Here is a 17834-nt window from a genome sequence, read left to right on the forward strand (position 1 = left end):
TGCAAAAATCACATACATGGCCTTGGACTTTTTATTTGGTTACCCGTGAGCATCATACTGATATGAGCATTATTGCATGTGTAGGCCAACTCCAATTAAACAAATGTTTATTAAATGCATATATATTAAACATATATGAAAATGATAGGTTTCCATATGGCTATCTCTCTTCCCACATGGTATTGTTATAGGACATAGAAAAGTCAAATTAATATCGACCAGGAAGCTTTACCTTGCTGGCTGCCTTTCATATTATTTGAAAATGATATGCAAAACTAGGGAGAAAAGTTATCAACAATCTTACACAGCTGTGAGATCTTAGAGCTAAAATAATGATCAACACTGAAAAATATGCCCATGGGTACAATAGTAACCGAACGATAACCAATTTATGGTCATCTCCACAGGAGGAAACTCAAGCCCAGTACCATAAATATGGCCAAGAACACATTGCTGGGAAGGTCGTATGCTCCAAGCTAAACCTACCACCATTACTTTACTAAATGGGCATAGTATCAATTTGCTCTTTATGTTTGTATGTCTCGCCCATATATTAGTGAAACACTTAGACCTCATCAGAGGTGGTTTTTAATGTAGTGGACAGATAACACAGAAACTCGCACTGGGTCAAAGTGCATAGAGTCAATATACTAGGCAGACTTAGCCACATATGGGACATTTACAGTATATTTCCCTTTTCCTCCAATGCTCAGGGAACATCATGGAAGAGGAAGTTGAACGATTTTAAGAGTCAGAGTTAGGGAGGACCAGAGCAAAACTGTACTCTAGATGTAACAAGGCCACTGCATCCATAGTCTCACAGGGGCTGTAGTTGCCTGCACAAGAACAAACCAGGCAACATTCCAGTACGAAGGAAGAAAGGGATCCTAGAATTTGGCAGTTTTGAGGAGAGGGAAAGTCAGTTTTCTTTAAGGTCTTGGATCATGGTAGAGCAACCATGCTCTAGAGAATAACCCCATACCCTTCGATAGCACAAGTTGGAATTGGTGGGATATCTATCTATCTATCTATCTATCTATCTATCTATGTATCTATCTAGTAGGTAATAACGTGAAATTGGGAGGAGAAGTGAAAGAAGGAGTGGGAGGAGTGAGGGTGCATGAGGGTGCATGTAGTTATGCATACATGCATAAACTACACTTTATGCATGTATGAAGTTATCAAAAATTAATAAGATACTGTAATAAAAATTTAAAAATTTAATTTTTAATTAGACTTGAAATAGTACTTTTCTAAAACAAGGACTTATTTCGACCACAGTCTGGAATCTAATATTGTCAGAGTAAAACATCATTGTAAATTTTCAATACTCTGGAGTTCTCAAGTAATTGACTAATTTTCATATGAAACAGTTTTCTTAGAGTGCTAATTTGCATGCAATTCTTAATTGACTTTAATTATTTTGACATCATAGTTATATTTATTCATACATATATCTGACTTAGAAAAAATATATATTGCTTAACTTTTGCCAAGGAAGCTATAACACATTTTTGCTCATCTCTGAGGAGAAAGTGATATGACATCAATTTACGTTCAGGATATAGAATATAATTAATATTTCTTGGGATAATGTTTAAAAATGTGTGTGAGGTTTTTGCCTGCATGTATATATGTGCAACATGTATATGCCTGGTGTCCATAGTGTTCAGAAGGGGGACTAGATCCCCTGGAAATGGAGTTATAGATGGTTGTGAGCCACTGTTTGAATATTGGGAACTGAACCTAGATCTGTGAGAGTACCAAGTGCTCTTAACCACTAGGTCATTTCTCCAGGCCTTGCTCTACATTTTTATTTAAAATAAAACTTTCATATTCTTATTGTTTTCCTTTTGTGTTTGCATATCTAATAACTCTAACATGAAAACCATAGATTCCATGCAGAAAACTTGCACTATGCTTGTGCTGCTTACCGATCTTGGGAATCCTGTCAAGAACTTTGACGTGACAATGTGTAGTTCAGGCTCTGGGGCCACAGTACAGTAAGCAGTAGCGAAACATTAGAAGCAATAGCACAGTGTGAAGTATGGGATTCAACTATGTTCACCCAACACATTTTTCTTTTCCCTGAAAGGCATTTACTGGACAATCTTCTAAAAAATACTTGCTCATTAAAAAAGCAGATGTCACCTGATTTTGGCTCTGCTACACTGATACATTTTTTTTTGACCGTTTGTTTTCCTTTCCAGCTGCTTTTCTTTGCATATCGTATGCTTAATTGTAATGGTCTTTGTGTGCCAGAGCTATCCAAAGAATGGAATGTTTCTGGAAAGATGTGATCATTTATTAAAATACACAAAAAATGAGGAAAGGCAAGGATTAATTTCATGACAACTTGACTGGGGCAGATTATTCAGATAATTTGATTATATGCAACGTCTATCTGAGTCTGTAAAATTGTGTCTGACTGAAATTAACACGAGCTAAGTAATGCAAATTGAATTCTTCTCTGTAGGTAGTCATCTTCTGTCTAGTCCACTAAGGTTTTAGTAGAATAGAAATTGGAGCCAGGGAGAGTTCACGCTCTTTCTTACTGACGTTGGTAGAAGATTAATGTTCTCTTGAGTTTGGACTATAGTAACAAAGGATGAAATTATGTCTTAGTTCTGCAAAGTTCCGTAGATTGCTTCCTTATCCTAGACACAAGGCCCATACCACCTATTTTTCCCTGAAGCTCATGATATGAAGAAGAGAGGTCAGGAATCAGATCTTATTGGGGCCTTAGTAGATATGGTAGTCTTATCTCTATTTCTCCATGAAATGTATAGAAATGCTACTGCAAACTGTCAAGATGGAAAACCCTAAATTCTAAATACGTAATTGTAAACCTGAATCAAAACCTGGGAGTTCATCTTTGGTAAATTCTAAACTGTTGAATTTTAAAATCTTAAAGACTTGAAGTTTTATCTCCAGCCACCCTTTTAAAACAAAATATTGCCAGCTAAAGAGAATGAATTATTATTATGTTCTGAATATCTCATTTAGTTTTTACCCATTCATTAGCATAAAATATTATATATTCAATATGCAATTCTATATACAAATGTGTATTGCCAGATTAAACAAGCAAAGGAGTGAATAAATAAGGCTATTTTTATATGGGACTTTCTCCAACACAGCCTTCTATAATGGAAAATTTGACTTCATCAAAATTATTTATATCAGGTTGAAATATTATAGAAACAAAAGAAACATATCCTCTTTGTGCCCATATGTAACATATTAATTGTTAATAAAGTATTAGCTCAAGTATTCTATTAGAGCCTTTATATTTTTGCTTTTAAAAAAATCTATTCCATGTGTTTTAAAAATACATAACTTGATGAAAATTTATTGGTACATAACTAGCATATAACTAGTTGTTTTAATTTTAAGGATATAGTTTATTTAGTTGTGATAAGTATGTACATTCTGCAAGCAAGCTGAGCTGTTTCTAGCATCCCTGAACACATGAGTGATTGCATCATTCCATTGCCTGTGCTCAGTCAGATATGAAACTGAAGCAATGAGTTTCATCTGCAAGAGACTATCACACACATTCATGTGAGTATGACTTTTGTTCAGCATAACGCTGAGAATCGCTGTGTCTATCAGTACTTTTTTTTTTTTTTTTTGGTTTTTCGAGACAAGGTTTCTCTGTGTAGTCCTGGTTGTTCTGGAACTAGCTCTGTAGACCAGGCTGGCCTCGAACTCAGAAATCCGCCTGCCTCTGCCTCCCAAGTGCTGGGATTAAAGGCGTGTGCCACCACTGCCTGGCCAGTATTTTTCTTAAAAAATTTAAATCATAAGGGTGAACTAGAGTTTGTTTACATCATCTGCTGCTGGGAGAAGAAAACCCACTATTTTCCCACGCATTGGCTGTTATGTGTAAAACTGTTATGAACATTTGTGTACAAATACTTGTGTGGGCATGTATTTTCATTTGTGTTTTAAACACCTAGATGTGGAACTTCATTGTGATATAGCTTATTTAACTTTGCAAGAAACAAGTTGTTTTCCAAAGTTGTCTTATTTTATGTTCCTCTCACCACACTATGGCAATACTGTTTGTTCCATATCCTGCTGACATTTGGTATTGCCATTTTAAATGAACCAAAGTAGCATGTGTAGTGTGTCTCATTAGTGTTTAATTTGCATTTCACCAATGACTAATACTACTTTTAAGTGGACTTTTTCAACATTCAGGTGTCTTTTTGTGCAGTGCCTGTTAAAATAATTTGCTCATTAAAAAAAAAACTTTAATTATTATTTCTGTGAGCTTGTAAGAATTCTTAATATATTCTGGGTGCTAGCCTTTTTCATATTTATATCTTCTAAATATTTTTTCTAGTTTTTCACTTTCACTTTTTTTTTTTGGTTTAAACAATGTCATTTGGTTTTTTAGACCGCATCTTACAATATTGCCCTGGTTGAACTAAAAATTTCTGGCCTCCAACTAATACCTGCCTCTGCCTTCTAAGTGCTGGGATTAAAGGCATGTGCCATCACACCCAGAGCAACAATGTCATTTGAAAATAAAGTAATTTTGATGACATACAATTGATCAATTTTTATTTTAAAGGTTTTTTTGTTTTGGTTATCATGTTATTAACAGTGCAATTTGCTCTGCATTGTCAATCATAAATCAGTTCTTAATTTTTTGTTGTTGTGGTAGTGGTGGTGTTGGTGTTGATGGTGGTATTGGGGATTAAATCCAGGGTCTTTGCCACCAGTAAGACACTCTACCATTGACCTGTAGCTCAAGCCCCAGAGTCCAGCTTTTCACTCAAAGTCTGCAAAAAAGAATGTAGTCCATGCCATCATTAGACTCTTTAGTCTAATTTGTTTCTGTTCATCAAGTCCTCCACTGTGGCAGAAGTGGTGGGTAAATGTTGGCACTGGTCGGGGACTTTGCAAACAAATGAACAGGATCAACATTTATACCAACTGCATTACTAAAGGCATTGATTTATTCTCCTTGAGGATCATGTGAGACAAGAACACATAATGTAGACAATGGGAAGCCTGGAGCTCCAGGCCATGTGCAGCCAAACCAGGAGTAGCAGGGATGAAGGGAGGGCTCACATACACTGAGCTACAGTATTAATTGTTCAACTTTTCAGTGTCTTGGAGTTGAAATATCCTCTTTGTAATGCTAAATATTTGTACCTTGATCCAGCCTAGTAGAAAGAGTACTAATTGTATTAACCCTTGAAAAGGAGCCAGAATTTATGTCCAGTAAATGTCTCTATGTATATGTCCAAATAGTTTCATAACTTCCTCTTATCTCTATCATTTTTTCTATTTGTATACCTTTAAGTTATTTGTCTTTTGCTAACTTTTTAAGATAGATATTTTGAATTTCCAGGTTGTGGCTTTTATTTTTTATAATAATAATGAGCTTTAGCTGATTCCTATAGGTTGGGTCACAAATTTATTGAATTTATATTAATGTAGTTTTCATCTTTCCATGTAATCATTTCCTTCTCACACACTGAATAGTGTCTCAAGTGATTCAGGGGTTTCGCAGCAATGAACTTTTCTGTCACCTTTGCTCCTTTGGGCTATTATTGCCACACCTCTTTTTTTTAAACATATTTTACAAAACATATCAATTCACAGATATTATTTTCACATTGGTCAATTATTTTGAAGGGTGTAAAGACAAGGGTGAATGTTTTCGATTCATTCATGTAAGTACTAGTTTTGGTCTCTCTCATTCCTAGGCATTCCATCCTTTTATGGGGTGTGGTTTTCCTTTCACTGGAGAAATTTATAGTTTTTTTATAGTCTGCTCACGATAAATCATGTCATTTCCTTCCTTATTCTTACTTGAAATGCAGTTTAATAATAAGTTCCTATGGTGACAGATACTCCTTTTTTTCCCCCAGCAATTTAGGGATCTTTCCCTATTGTCTTGTTGATTCCACAGTATATAATAGATCTGCCAGTTTTATTATTTCTTATGTTGTTTATAATGTCTTTGTTTTCCTTTTACTACCTTTGAAATGCTCACTTTGTGGCTAGATTTTGGCAGTTTGATAATGTGCCTTGATACGTCTTGTTCTCAGCTTGTATGATAGACAGTGGATTTTTTTTTAAACCTGTCTTTTTATAGTTTTCCTCAAGTTTGAAGGAAAAATCAAGCCATGGCATTTCTGAATACTTCTCCACCCACCTCCTTCATCCTGGGGGCTCCACCTTGCTGCTTCTGCTTGCTCTTCTTGAAGATTCCTACCTTGCATTGGTTAAGTGCTTGGCCTCACCTGCTAGCCAAGTGATTTTTGTCAGGTCCACATGCCTTTATCGGTTTTCTCTCTTGGTAAGGGTCATCATAACTATAATTGTTTTCTGGGATTAATATTGCACAGTGCTAGACTTTTCCTTCTTTTAAAAAATGTTAGACTATCTTTTCTTTTTACTTATTTTGGTGTGAGCCTCTCTTTTGTGTGTGTATGCATGTATGTTTTATTATATTAATGTGTGTGCATATGCATGTACATGGACACTTGCCATATAGGTATGTGTGGAGCCCAGAGGGTGGCATCAGGCAAGAGAATCCTTTTCTCAGTCATTTATCTAGCCTAATTTTGGAGCCAAGGTCTGTTGCTGAACTTGGAACTTGTTAGTGGAAAGCCTAGGCAGCACGCTCTTAGGATCCTTCTGTCTCCATTCTCAGTGACTGGTTAGAGACACTCATCACCATGTCCAGATTTTTTATGTGATTGTCAGACATTAAAGAGAAAATCAGGTCTTCAGGCTTGCACAGCTAGTACTGTACCCACTGAGCAATCTTCTTATTCTAGAATTCCCTCTGTTTTCCCCTTAAAATCAAATTTAAGTGTGTTTATGGGTGACATAGAGAAACTATATATTGATGGGGTATCATATAAAATTTTGATAATGCATGTGTTGAAATGTTTTCTATTTACTCAAACATTTATCATTTATTTGTGGTAAAAACATCAAAAATTCTTTAAATAGTTACTGTTTAAAGTCATATTATGGTGTAGTGGCACTCTAGAATTTCTTATTCTTATTCAACTATAACTTATTACCCATGAATCAATCTATTCCTAGCTTCTCACTTTTTCTTGTTGTTACCACTGATACGTTTTTGTACCACATTTTTTTATCATCTATCCACGAGTAGCACTGAAGATATTTCCCTTTCTTAACAATTATGAATTATACTGGAGTAAAGATGTGGGTATATAGATATCTTGTTGACTGATTTCATTTCCGTTGTATATAAGCCCAGTTAATGAAGTTGCTACATCACCATACTATAGTTTTATTTTTTCCATAATAGCTGTATAGTGTATATTTCTACCATCAGTAGACAAGGGTTTTTTTTTTTTCTTGTTGGCATTTATTTTTGAGAGTTTTGACTATAGATTACTAGGGTGGTATGAGATCTAGTTTCAATGTGTGTTTCCATGGGGATTAGAGATGCTGATCACTTTCTTGTATTTGGTTATTTGTGTGTCAGATTATGATAAATATCTATTTGAGCCTACTGTTCCTTTTAAATTGTATTGACTTCTGTTTATGAGCACTTACAGCTCCTTCTGTATTTCGAATAGTTAAATCTTTGTCAGCTGTATTGCTTGTACATCTTCTCTTTCCACTTTGTAGACCATCTCTTTACTGGATTGTTTTCTTTGCTGTTGAGAAGCTTTTTAAATCTGATTTAATCCTGGGTGTCTAATTTGTGTTTGTTTCCTGAGCTTCATCTATTGTGAAATACTTTTTTTTTTGTTCTGTTAGTTACTGTTCTTGTATTCTTACAAACAGACCACTTGAAGAGGAGGCTGATTGTGTGTGTGTGTGTGTGTGTGTGTGTGTGTGTGTGTGTGTGTGCTAGCTATGTCTCTAGTCCAAAGACCACATTTGGGGCTTGCTTTTAAAGCCTTGTTAGGACTACATTAGTTCTGTTTTCTAAGGGTGTATTTTACTAAGATTTCTCTTTTTTCTGCACATTTGGATCTTCGGTGAGGCTTTCTACTCTACTGGTTTGAATTTTAATGTCTCCTTTACCTGTGTGAGCCCTGAAACTAGCTCAACTTGTATTTTTGTATATCTTTACTGGGCCTGAGAGCTGTTGTTCCACGTGCTTGTGTCTTAGAAGAGATCAGCAGGTTAGAGAGCTACCTTTTAATTTCTTTTCACTTTCTGTAGTGTAGATTCCAACATCTTAGCCTCCATGACTTCTGGTCTTCCTTCCTTAGCTGGTAGTGAGTGAGGGGAAATTGCAGGTATAATTGTAGTGATTTTACATATATGAGAGGGATTTATGTGTAGCTGTCTATCTATTTTCTGATTTAAATTAATCATGTCTTGTAACAGAAAATAGCTATTAGTAATAAATTACAATCATACTTTTTATATGTTTATATAACAATGAGCGAAGTGTAATTTTTAGACCCTCAAGCTAAAGACCTACATCATTTAAATGCTATATCCAAGATATTCCAGGATACAGAAAACAACCTTATTAATTGTAGAGAATGGTGACTTCTGTACTAACACTTGAGAAGTCAACGAACCATGACCAAAAATAACTTCAAAAAGTTATGTCTGTACTGCACATACCCAAACATCTTTCTCATTCTTCTTCATGCCACTTATGTAGCATGTATGTTACATTAGTAAATACATGTAGTCTAGAAGTGATTTACTTTATACATGAAGATATTTTTGGGTTAAATGCTTTTTGTGATAATATTTTTAAAAATAATATTTCAAATTTTATTTATTTTTATGTTTACATGTGAATGACTACATGTATCAGTTTGCACTCAGTTCATGTCTTGTATTCTCAGAGGTCAGAAGAAGGCATCTGATTGGATCCAGAGTTATAGGAGGTTGTGGGTGCTAGACAGAACATAGTCCCTATGCCAGAGTAACAAGTGTTATTAACCAGTCAGCCATATATAGAGTCCCCAATGTGATATTATTTTTATATTAAGGACTTGAGGATAGTACTCAGGTTGAAACATTGGGACACCCTAGAACTAACCCTGGGATCACCAAGTGATGAATTTATTTTACATTGATATTAAAGTTAGTTCTAAGAGAAGAATAGGTAAAGAGTTTTTGTTTCTTCATTTTACAGAGAAAAGGCATCCTTCATAAAATGTAGTATCCACACGTGTAATCCCCCTATCTCTACAGTTTCCATAATTCCGCTTCATTCTCTATGTTCTAGAAATACCAATTCTGTGCTATTATTTTATCCTAACAGATAGCAAAAGAGAAATCTACTTACAGCCAATCAACATGACACAAATGGAAAAGATTTTCTCCGAATTGGTGTTAGGAGACACATTTCCAAATCCTACACTGGTTAGACTGCTGAAGGTAAAATAAAGTGCCGTGACGTATTTGTCTTTAATGGACGGTCCAGAACTTGAGTCACTGTCATTGTAACGTTTCCCAATTTGTGTTCCTAAGGAATCCAACCATCCAATTTTGTCAGTCAGATAGGGCCTCTCTACATTCCCAATCGCATACCAGATGCAAGCCAGCCAGTGGGCAATCAGGGCAAATATGCACATCAGGAGCATTAGAACAGCGGCGCCGTATTCTGAGTAGCGGTCCAGTTTCCTGGCTACACGCACAAGACGCAGGAGACGCGCAGTCTTCAAAAGACCAATTAGTGTTGTTGTCTGTGGAAATAAACATGTATGGTCAGAAACAGTTGCAAGCAATCCAAAGTAGGTTCACGTAAGGCAGGATTGTTAACAGAAAATGGGAGTACAACCTCAGGATGGTATAAAATATAAAGATTAGTTCTTCATCCCCAAAAAAATTGAATCCACATTGACAAGTATGTGGTTCATTAATCCAGTGACTTGGCATACAAGATCCATGGAAAGAGAATCTGCCTTCCCAAGATCTATGACAGTGACTTCCACATGGTATGTACTTCTTACATTTTTCCTTTCCACAACCAAAGTCCAGGGAATTGATTGTGTGTCTACTAAGCACCACACACCACATTTACAATGCTGGAGAGAAGCGCTCTAACAGACGACTATTTATAGACAAGAGATCTCTTGTAATAAAGAGATACAAAGTCTGCTATTTCTTTGGGAAGAGACAGAGTGAGAAATGAGATCTTGGTATCAGCGATTGCATGGTTTTGGGTATTTGCTGAAGTTGAAAAATACCTGAACAATGTAAAGGAACCAGTTAAGCTCCTTCTTGTAACTGTGGGAACTCCTGTTGGATAAGTGCAAGCATGAAATATAATTTATATTTAAATAAAAATTTCTTTTTGCTTCCGGAGTGCATCAAATTCATAAGTCATTTCTTGGTATCCCGATACCATAATTGCATTTTGGAGTATGCTATGTGTTAACTAAATGCATGATTATTACTGACCAGGTATTTAATAACAGGATACTTTTGCATAATAATAGGATATTTCACTGGTTGTTAGGAATTGAAATCTGATAAGTACAAATTACAAGTTCATTTCTTATGTTTCCTAAATAATGTCAACTATAAGTACTATATAGTTCACAGAGCATATAATTATTCCATAGTTACATGGTGTTTACCAATCAATTATTGAGTCATTTTTATCTCTTCATTATGGTGTTTATTTTACAAAGTACATCCAAATGTGTTAAGAATGTTAATGTTTTAATTGAAGAAACAGCACATGGAGTAACTATCACCCCTTAGCTATGAATATTTTTTAGTGCAAAAAATTACTAAGTATACAGGAAAACTTTTTATGAAAACATCATAGTAGATATTTTCTTTTTCCATTTGCTGTACTCTAGCAGTCACAAGCAAAAGAGAATCCTTTAGTCTCCCTTGAGATCATTTCTTCAAGATTGTAACCTCCCCAAAGCGGGACAAGTTTTCATAGCTTGGATGGACTTCTCATAACTGGGTTATAGTTTACTTTGTCTTGGTTATGCCAAAGGTAAGTTATTAATTTGCACAGTGGAATGCAGAAAACAGTTTTTCCTTCTTCACAGATTTGAAGGCATCTGCCCCTTTAAGGGATTCTGGAATTTACGATAGTGTTGCATGGTTCAGTGGAGGTAAAGTAAATGTCCCTATTTGTAGTATCAATGTTTTGCTTTGGTCCTCATGTGCAAAGGCTTTTAAATAGAAAGGTTTAGGACTAAGTTCTGATTGTTATTCATATGCGATGTTGTTCAGGTTACTCCTTAATCTCAAGCTTCAGTTAGTCTATATGTGGAAATACGATGTCTGCAGGGTTGTAGGAAATATCCAATAAATGGTAGCTATTCATGTCTCTATTAAATATCTATTTACATTTCTGTTTCTACTAGTAGGAACTTTATGTTGTAAAACGAGATGATGGAGCCTCCACTATTTCCAAACACATGACTCAGACATCAGAAATCTCAAACAGAGCCTTGCAATATGGACCATACAGCTCACTAAGAAAAAGGCTGGGTCTTTCACAGATAAGGACTTCATTCAAGTACATGGTCACCTTTGTTCAGTCTCACCACTTTTGGACAGTTCAGACTCTTGAGTTTATTTCTTTTCTTAATACAACTGATGGTTTACCCAACTTTCAAAACCAGAGCTATGTAAGGCTTATTGTGAAAATACTAGAACTCTTATTTGGTTTTAGAATAAAATGTATTAAAATAATTGAAATATAATGCAGATTCACAGTGTAGTAGGTTAAATCAAGTAAAATTTTTTGGAATAACTGGACAGTTTTCATAATGGGTTGTGAAGCAGTAGAGTAATACTGACATTATCAAAAGGAAAACAATAAAAATCTGCTGTGCGTGCTTCATACTCTTGTAAGTTTCCACCTTAAACCCTCTAAAATTTCTCCTACAGTAATTAACAATGAAAAAAAATTATATGACACAAAGGTTTTCTAAGAATATAAATCAGGATAACTTACACGATGACACACAAATGGCATATAGTCTAGGGAAAGAAAGTTTAAAAAGTATGGTGTGAGAGAGGAAGCCCTCGGTCCTCTGAAGGCTGGATGCTCCAGTGTGGGGTAATGTGAGGGCAGTGAGGCAGGCTTGGGTAGATAGTTGTGGGAGCGCCCTCATGGAAACAGGAGGAGTGGGGATAGGGTGGGAGGTTTGGGGGGGGCGGGGAATGGGAAAGGGGGATAACATCTGAAATGTAAATGAATAGAATATCCAATAAAGAAAAAAAAAGAAGTGTGGTGTGATAAAACTTTAGACTCCCTCACGTTTTCCAGATGTGGTAATTAGAGTAGGAATAGGAGGAAGGAGGAGCAGAAGGAGGTAAAGGAGAACAAGGAGCAGGAGAGGAAGAAGAGGGCAGAGGAAAGGAAAAGAAGCAGAGTGGGATGAGGAGGAGGAAGAGGAAAAGGAGGAGAAGGAGGAGGAGGTGGAGGAAGAGGAGAAGGAGGAGGAGGAGGAGGAGGAGGAGGAAGAGGAAAAGGAGGAGAAGGAGGAGGAGGTGGAGGAAGAGGAGAAGGAGGAGGAGGAGGAGGAGGAGGAAGAGGAGGAGGAGGAAGAGAGATAAGGAAGCAGTTGTAACTCTCCTTTATTGTGAGGAGGTATTGAGGGAACAGTGACTTCAACAGTCATTCACAGCTCTGTAACATTACCTACAGCTCTGTAAGCATAACGATATAACTACAGTGCACCATCACTGTGTGTCTCATTTCTATTGACAACGCTGAAACTCACTTGAGTCTTCTTTGCTCGTGCACCTTGTGTGTACTGCTACACTGTCTTGTCTGAGATTGTAGAGAGAAGGCAATGATAGTATCAAATCGCTGAATGAATAGACTCGGATTGTTCCAATCTCCTCTTGCTGAATAACTCTTGGCAAACATTTTTTTTTTTTAAATATGAGCTCAACAAATCCTAAAATGTGATTATTTTTATAAATATTGTAATAAGATAGATAAGAAGTGTGTACTTCTACAGTAGTACTTTGAAGAGAGGTACTTTGCTAATCTTACCTATGATAAGGTACCTATAGTAAGGGAGATGCAAGGGATTTTATAATATTAAAGTTCATCTTACTGTGCTATCTAGAACTCAACTCATTTATTTTGTTTGTAAGGTAGTTTAAATTTTTCTAGATTGTCATAGTAAAGAAACTTAACTTATACAAGATTTTCATTTAAAAATGCCATTTTAATTCTTTTTTATTTTGAAAACTTTTTTCCCCAAAATACAATTATTTATGTTACTTAAACAATGAGTATAATCCAATTATAATGTTTTAAAATATTTATTATTTATTAAAGATCCTAAATCTTTTCTGATATTGGTGGAAGTTAGGTTACATCATTAAATAAATGACTTTTTTGATTGAACATGCAACTATATCTGTGAAAATATGTTTATCACAGACTAGACTAAATAATACTACATTAATTTTACTTGAGGAATATTATATAATAAATCAGTCAATATCCACTTTCAATGTTGTAAACCATTGTGAAAGACTGAAATTAGTTAATTCTCATGAGGATTAACAACTCTCTACTCAAGAATAATTCTGTCTAGAGCTAATTGCAAAAGTCTTACCAATAAGAAGACATATATGTAAAAAATTTTAAATCTACCTTATTTTGTGAGTATATATAAGAAACTCATACTAAAAATGTTTAGTATACTTATTACACTTTGTTTAGATTTACTTATTAAATATTAGTGTTCAGATAAGTTATGGCAATAATTCTTTAAGAGTTGATGAAACATACACATGTTCTTTTTCATTTTGTCAAAGGGACTATAGAGTCCGTCATCATTGAAACATTCAAGTTAATGAATCATTCTATTCCACTTCCTGAGGAAAAGGGGGCATAACAGGGAGACAGTAACATTTGCAAGTATAAATTTCATGATTTCACATTCAATTTTGTTGCTTTCCATTTTATTCCAGATAATTCCCGTTCAAGTGTATAGTTTACACACCATTCAATGTAATACTTAAACAATGCAATTCAATGACATCATTGTCTAGTTTCTGATTCTTCCTTTCAGCTTGTCTAATATTTTTCAACATGTCTTAGGTCAGGTTTATTAATACTCTCAAAGATCCATATCTTAATATGTGCAGAACCTTGGGGAATTATCTAACTTATTTCTTTATCCATATCAAATGTCTTAATTGCCTCTATTAACTATGTGTTCCAAAGCAATGATTCTTTAATGTTGCTGAGTAATTCCTTTCAATATTTAACAATCTTAATGATTGATAGATTTACTCTGTTTCATGGTAAATATTCTATCATAATGTAATGTTATATCTCTTTTTATTTCATTGTAGTAACATAGAAATGGGCCATCAAATGATTGCAAGTTTTAACAGACAAATAAAACATTGCATAGAGAAGTTTGAATGCTATATCATTTTAATTGAAATTTGTGTTTTAACGAAGGAAAAATTGCATTTTATACCATCTCTATCATTTCATAGTCAATCACATACAAACAATATATAAATGATCAGCATAAAAACATGTTTTTAATTGGACATCTTATATTTATATCACTTGTCATGCCAGAGAGTTGAGAGCTGATTAAAGCTTCATGTGAAAGGCAAAGGGAAATTTTTGAAAAATTTCCAAAGACTATCTAAAGAGAGAGAAATAGTTACATTATTGTTGAAATGCATATGTATGCATATTTTCAAGCTATGATATTATTTCAAGTACAATATGAATACCTCACTTGCATAATAAAGTCTAGTAATTAATGACATCTATCATAAAGATCACTAGATACTCAGAATTTCTACAGAAGACTACTAATGTTTTCTGTGTATTCACTCCACAGTTCATCTGTCAGAATAATGAGTGAAATGTTACCTTTGTGAGGAGAAATTCAATGTTACTATTGAAATTTTGCTGCAAAGAGCCCTTAGTTATCTTGATTCCAAAGCCTTTTTTGCATGCATTCAGAATTCATTAAAAAAATCACTAAAGCATGAATCAGAAGTCAGCAAAGCAAGTAACTGAAAACAAGAACTTTAATTTTCAGGGGAGGAAGGAGATAATGATCTATGTCACAAAGCATAGTTCTCTGGACCCTAAATGTTAATGGCTTGAAAATTTGCTTTGGCTAAACCAAATATGGGGAAATGTGAGGCAGACAATCAAAGTTGACTTTCTGGTGACAAAGGGAATATTATATTTTAACATAAATGATATTGAAAGAATTCATGGCAATGTCATGCTTGCTAAAGCCATTATTAGATTATAAGAATTGTTTCTTATTTTAGATGACTTTAGTGTCAGTAAGAGCAATCCCAGCAATAACCAGCATCCACTTTTGTGTTTGCAATAGTAAAGGATATCCTTTCATTATTACTAATTCAATTATAGTAAAAATTATTTATGTTTATTATGGTAGTTTGAAAAAATATGGGCAATTGTGTCTTCCTTAGTAAAACCATATTGTCACTGTCCTATTGTTAATATATATGTTTCATAGATAAAATGGTATGGTTAGAAAGATGGAGTTTTGAGTTGGCTATAAATAAAATTAAAGTATTATAGTTTAACATTCAAATGAAGGAAGAAATTGTTTGACATTGAGAAAAATATTTTTTTCTAACCTAACTGATGATGCTAATTCATGAGAAGAAGTCATTCAAATAATTCAGCAAGAAATTGCTTTACACTTTTAATCAGGAGAAAAGCACATCTTAATTAATTTGCTTATGTATATTTGCATATAGTTTCTAGAAATGTTAACCCATGAGTAATTGAAAACCTGGATGTTTGTATTCCAGATGTGGCCACCACATTTACATGTTTAAATAGCACAATTAAAACAGAAAAGTGTGAGTTTTAAAGTCTTTCTTCCTACCAATTGTGAATCTTCAGGTGTGTGTATGCATGTATGTTTGTATCTGTATACCTATTGAGATAGTGTTTGGTTGTGTAGCCCAAGCTGGCTTCTTCCATATGCTTAGTTCATGGGCATGTGTGGCCATGCCTAGTCTCTAGACTCTTTTAAACATCCACACAGAAATTTATGCATAAACCTAATAATATGAAAGCACTGATTCAAACCATCTATTACTATGGTCGTATCTGATTTTTAATGTAAAGATTGTCTTCTCTTTTACGGCAGTGTGTCTTTCTAGTTGCAGATAGGGTACCTGATTTGCCTTTCAACCATCTGTAGTTATATGACTAATAAGCAACTCATACTTATGTTGGCAGAACATTTCATGATACACCTTTTCTCCCTCACAATACACAATACACCTTTTTCTCACCACAATTTTACCATCTAGATAAGGGCATTACCTTCTATTAATGTTCGTTATAAAAGCACCCTCTTCCTCCTCCCACCTGAGTAATTCTACAAATGAACTACAAAAAGTGTTTTAAATCATCCATAGATCTGATTCTTCTTTTTTAAAAATAGATATTTAATTAACTGACAATTTCTTATAGATGACATTCAAAATATAACACACATTTACCTATATTTTTAAACCTTTACTGTGCCACATGTCCACACTGTTTTCTCATCCATCATACATTACAGTGTGGTCTTGAATTTGGCTCCCTTGTTCTTAAGCCAACTGTCCAGCACACAAAGAACACTCCACACAGTCTTTTAAAATGTCAATCGAAGTCAGTTTCATTCCAAAGAGAATCACTGAAGTCACAATAAACAGATCTCATGCCTCTCTGTGATTTAGTCCTCATATCTAAACACCTCATCTCTGGTTGGATTTAGCTTTGTTGTCACTGGCATTTTTCTTTTTACTTCCATTCTTCTAATATTCTAAACCTGATAATCAATTGAGGAAATGGGTACAACCATTTCCTTTTATTTGTGATGTTTTGCATTGTAGTCTTATATGGGTGGAAACGCCTTGTAAGTCCCAACTCAAATGACCTTTCCTTAGTCGCCTTTCCTAGACTCCCAGTTTGTATCTGCCATATTCACATTATTGTTCCACCTGATTCGTATAACTTCTGCATTTACACTTTTATGAGAATTTTAAGTTCCTGGAGAGCAGAAACCTATCAATTTTATTGACTTCTGAATCTAGAATTGTGTCTGCTGCTTTGAAGACTACTGAGCAGACATATGCTGAATAAAGCATACCATATTACTACTGAGTAGGAATAATGTACAACCTAGAACTAAAAAACCCAGTTAATGACCTCTACAAAACTTGAAAAATAATTTAACTTCCTAGGCCTGGTATCAGGTGAAATTTTTTTTTGTAGTTAATTCTACTTCTAAAAATTTACAGTAAACATAGTATTAGATTTTAATTTACTTCCTAGTAAAATGAGTTTAGTAGAAATTATGATACCTAAAGGAGTCTCCAACAACAAAATTTTACAGCTTCTAAATACGTTTTCAGTGTCCTGTTAGTAATTGGCATATATAAAGCCAAAACTTTTCATATTTATTAATTGTTCTCCAAATTTTCCCACTCTATAAACTTTAAGTTCTTTACTTTTCTCTTTATCCTTTTTTTCCTTAGGATTTCACTGTATACTGATATGAACCTCTTTAACATTATATTGCTTTGGTGTAGTCATTAGTCTTTTTGATGTAGTGATTATCTAAATTACATATATTAAAAGAATTTTACATTTTTCAAAATGCATACTAACTAAAATCAAGAGTCTAGCATTGAATTATTCCTTAATGGCTGTAATTAGACTACTTAGATAGCCACTATTTTGATTATTATTGATGGAATATAATGAGTACACTATCTTTTTCTAATATTCTATTTCCTACTAATTTGTTTTTCAAAGTTTAATTCACAAGTAGTGCATATAAATAGAGTTAATACACACACACACACACACACACACACACAACTCAATCTTTTGA

At 34.4% G+C, this 17834-nt stretch overlaps 1 protein-coding gene across 2 annotated transcripts in view; it reads right to left on the reverse strand.

Moving 5' to 3' along the window:
* Positions 1-17834, reverse strand: part of Kcnh7 (potassium voltage-gated channel subfamily H member 7) — a 434248-nt gene that overhangs the window by 66604 nt on the left and 349810 nt on the right. For both annotated transcript variants that reach the window (XM_034493668.2, XM_034493671.2), the window contains one exon: positions 9272-9671. In XM_034493668.2, the coding sequence (XP_034349559.1) occupies positions 9272-9671 (400 nt within the window). The remainder of the gene's footprint in view (positions 1-9271; positions 9672-17834) is intronic.

Source organism: Arvicanthis niloticus, chromosome 2 (genome assembly GCF_011762505.2).
Source record: "Arvicanthis niloticus isolate mArvNil1 chromosome 2, mArvNil1.pat.X, whole genome shotgun sequence".
NCBI lineage: Eukaryota > Metazoa > Chordata > Mammalia > Rodentia > Muridae > Arvicanthis > Arvicanthis niloticus.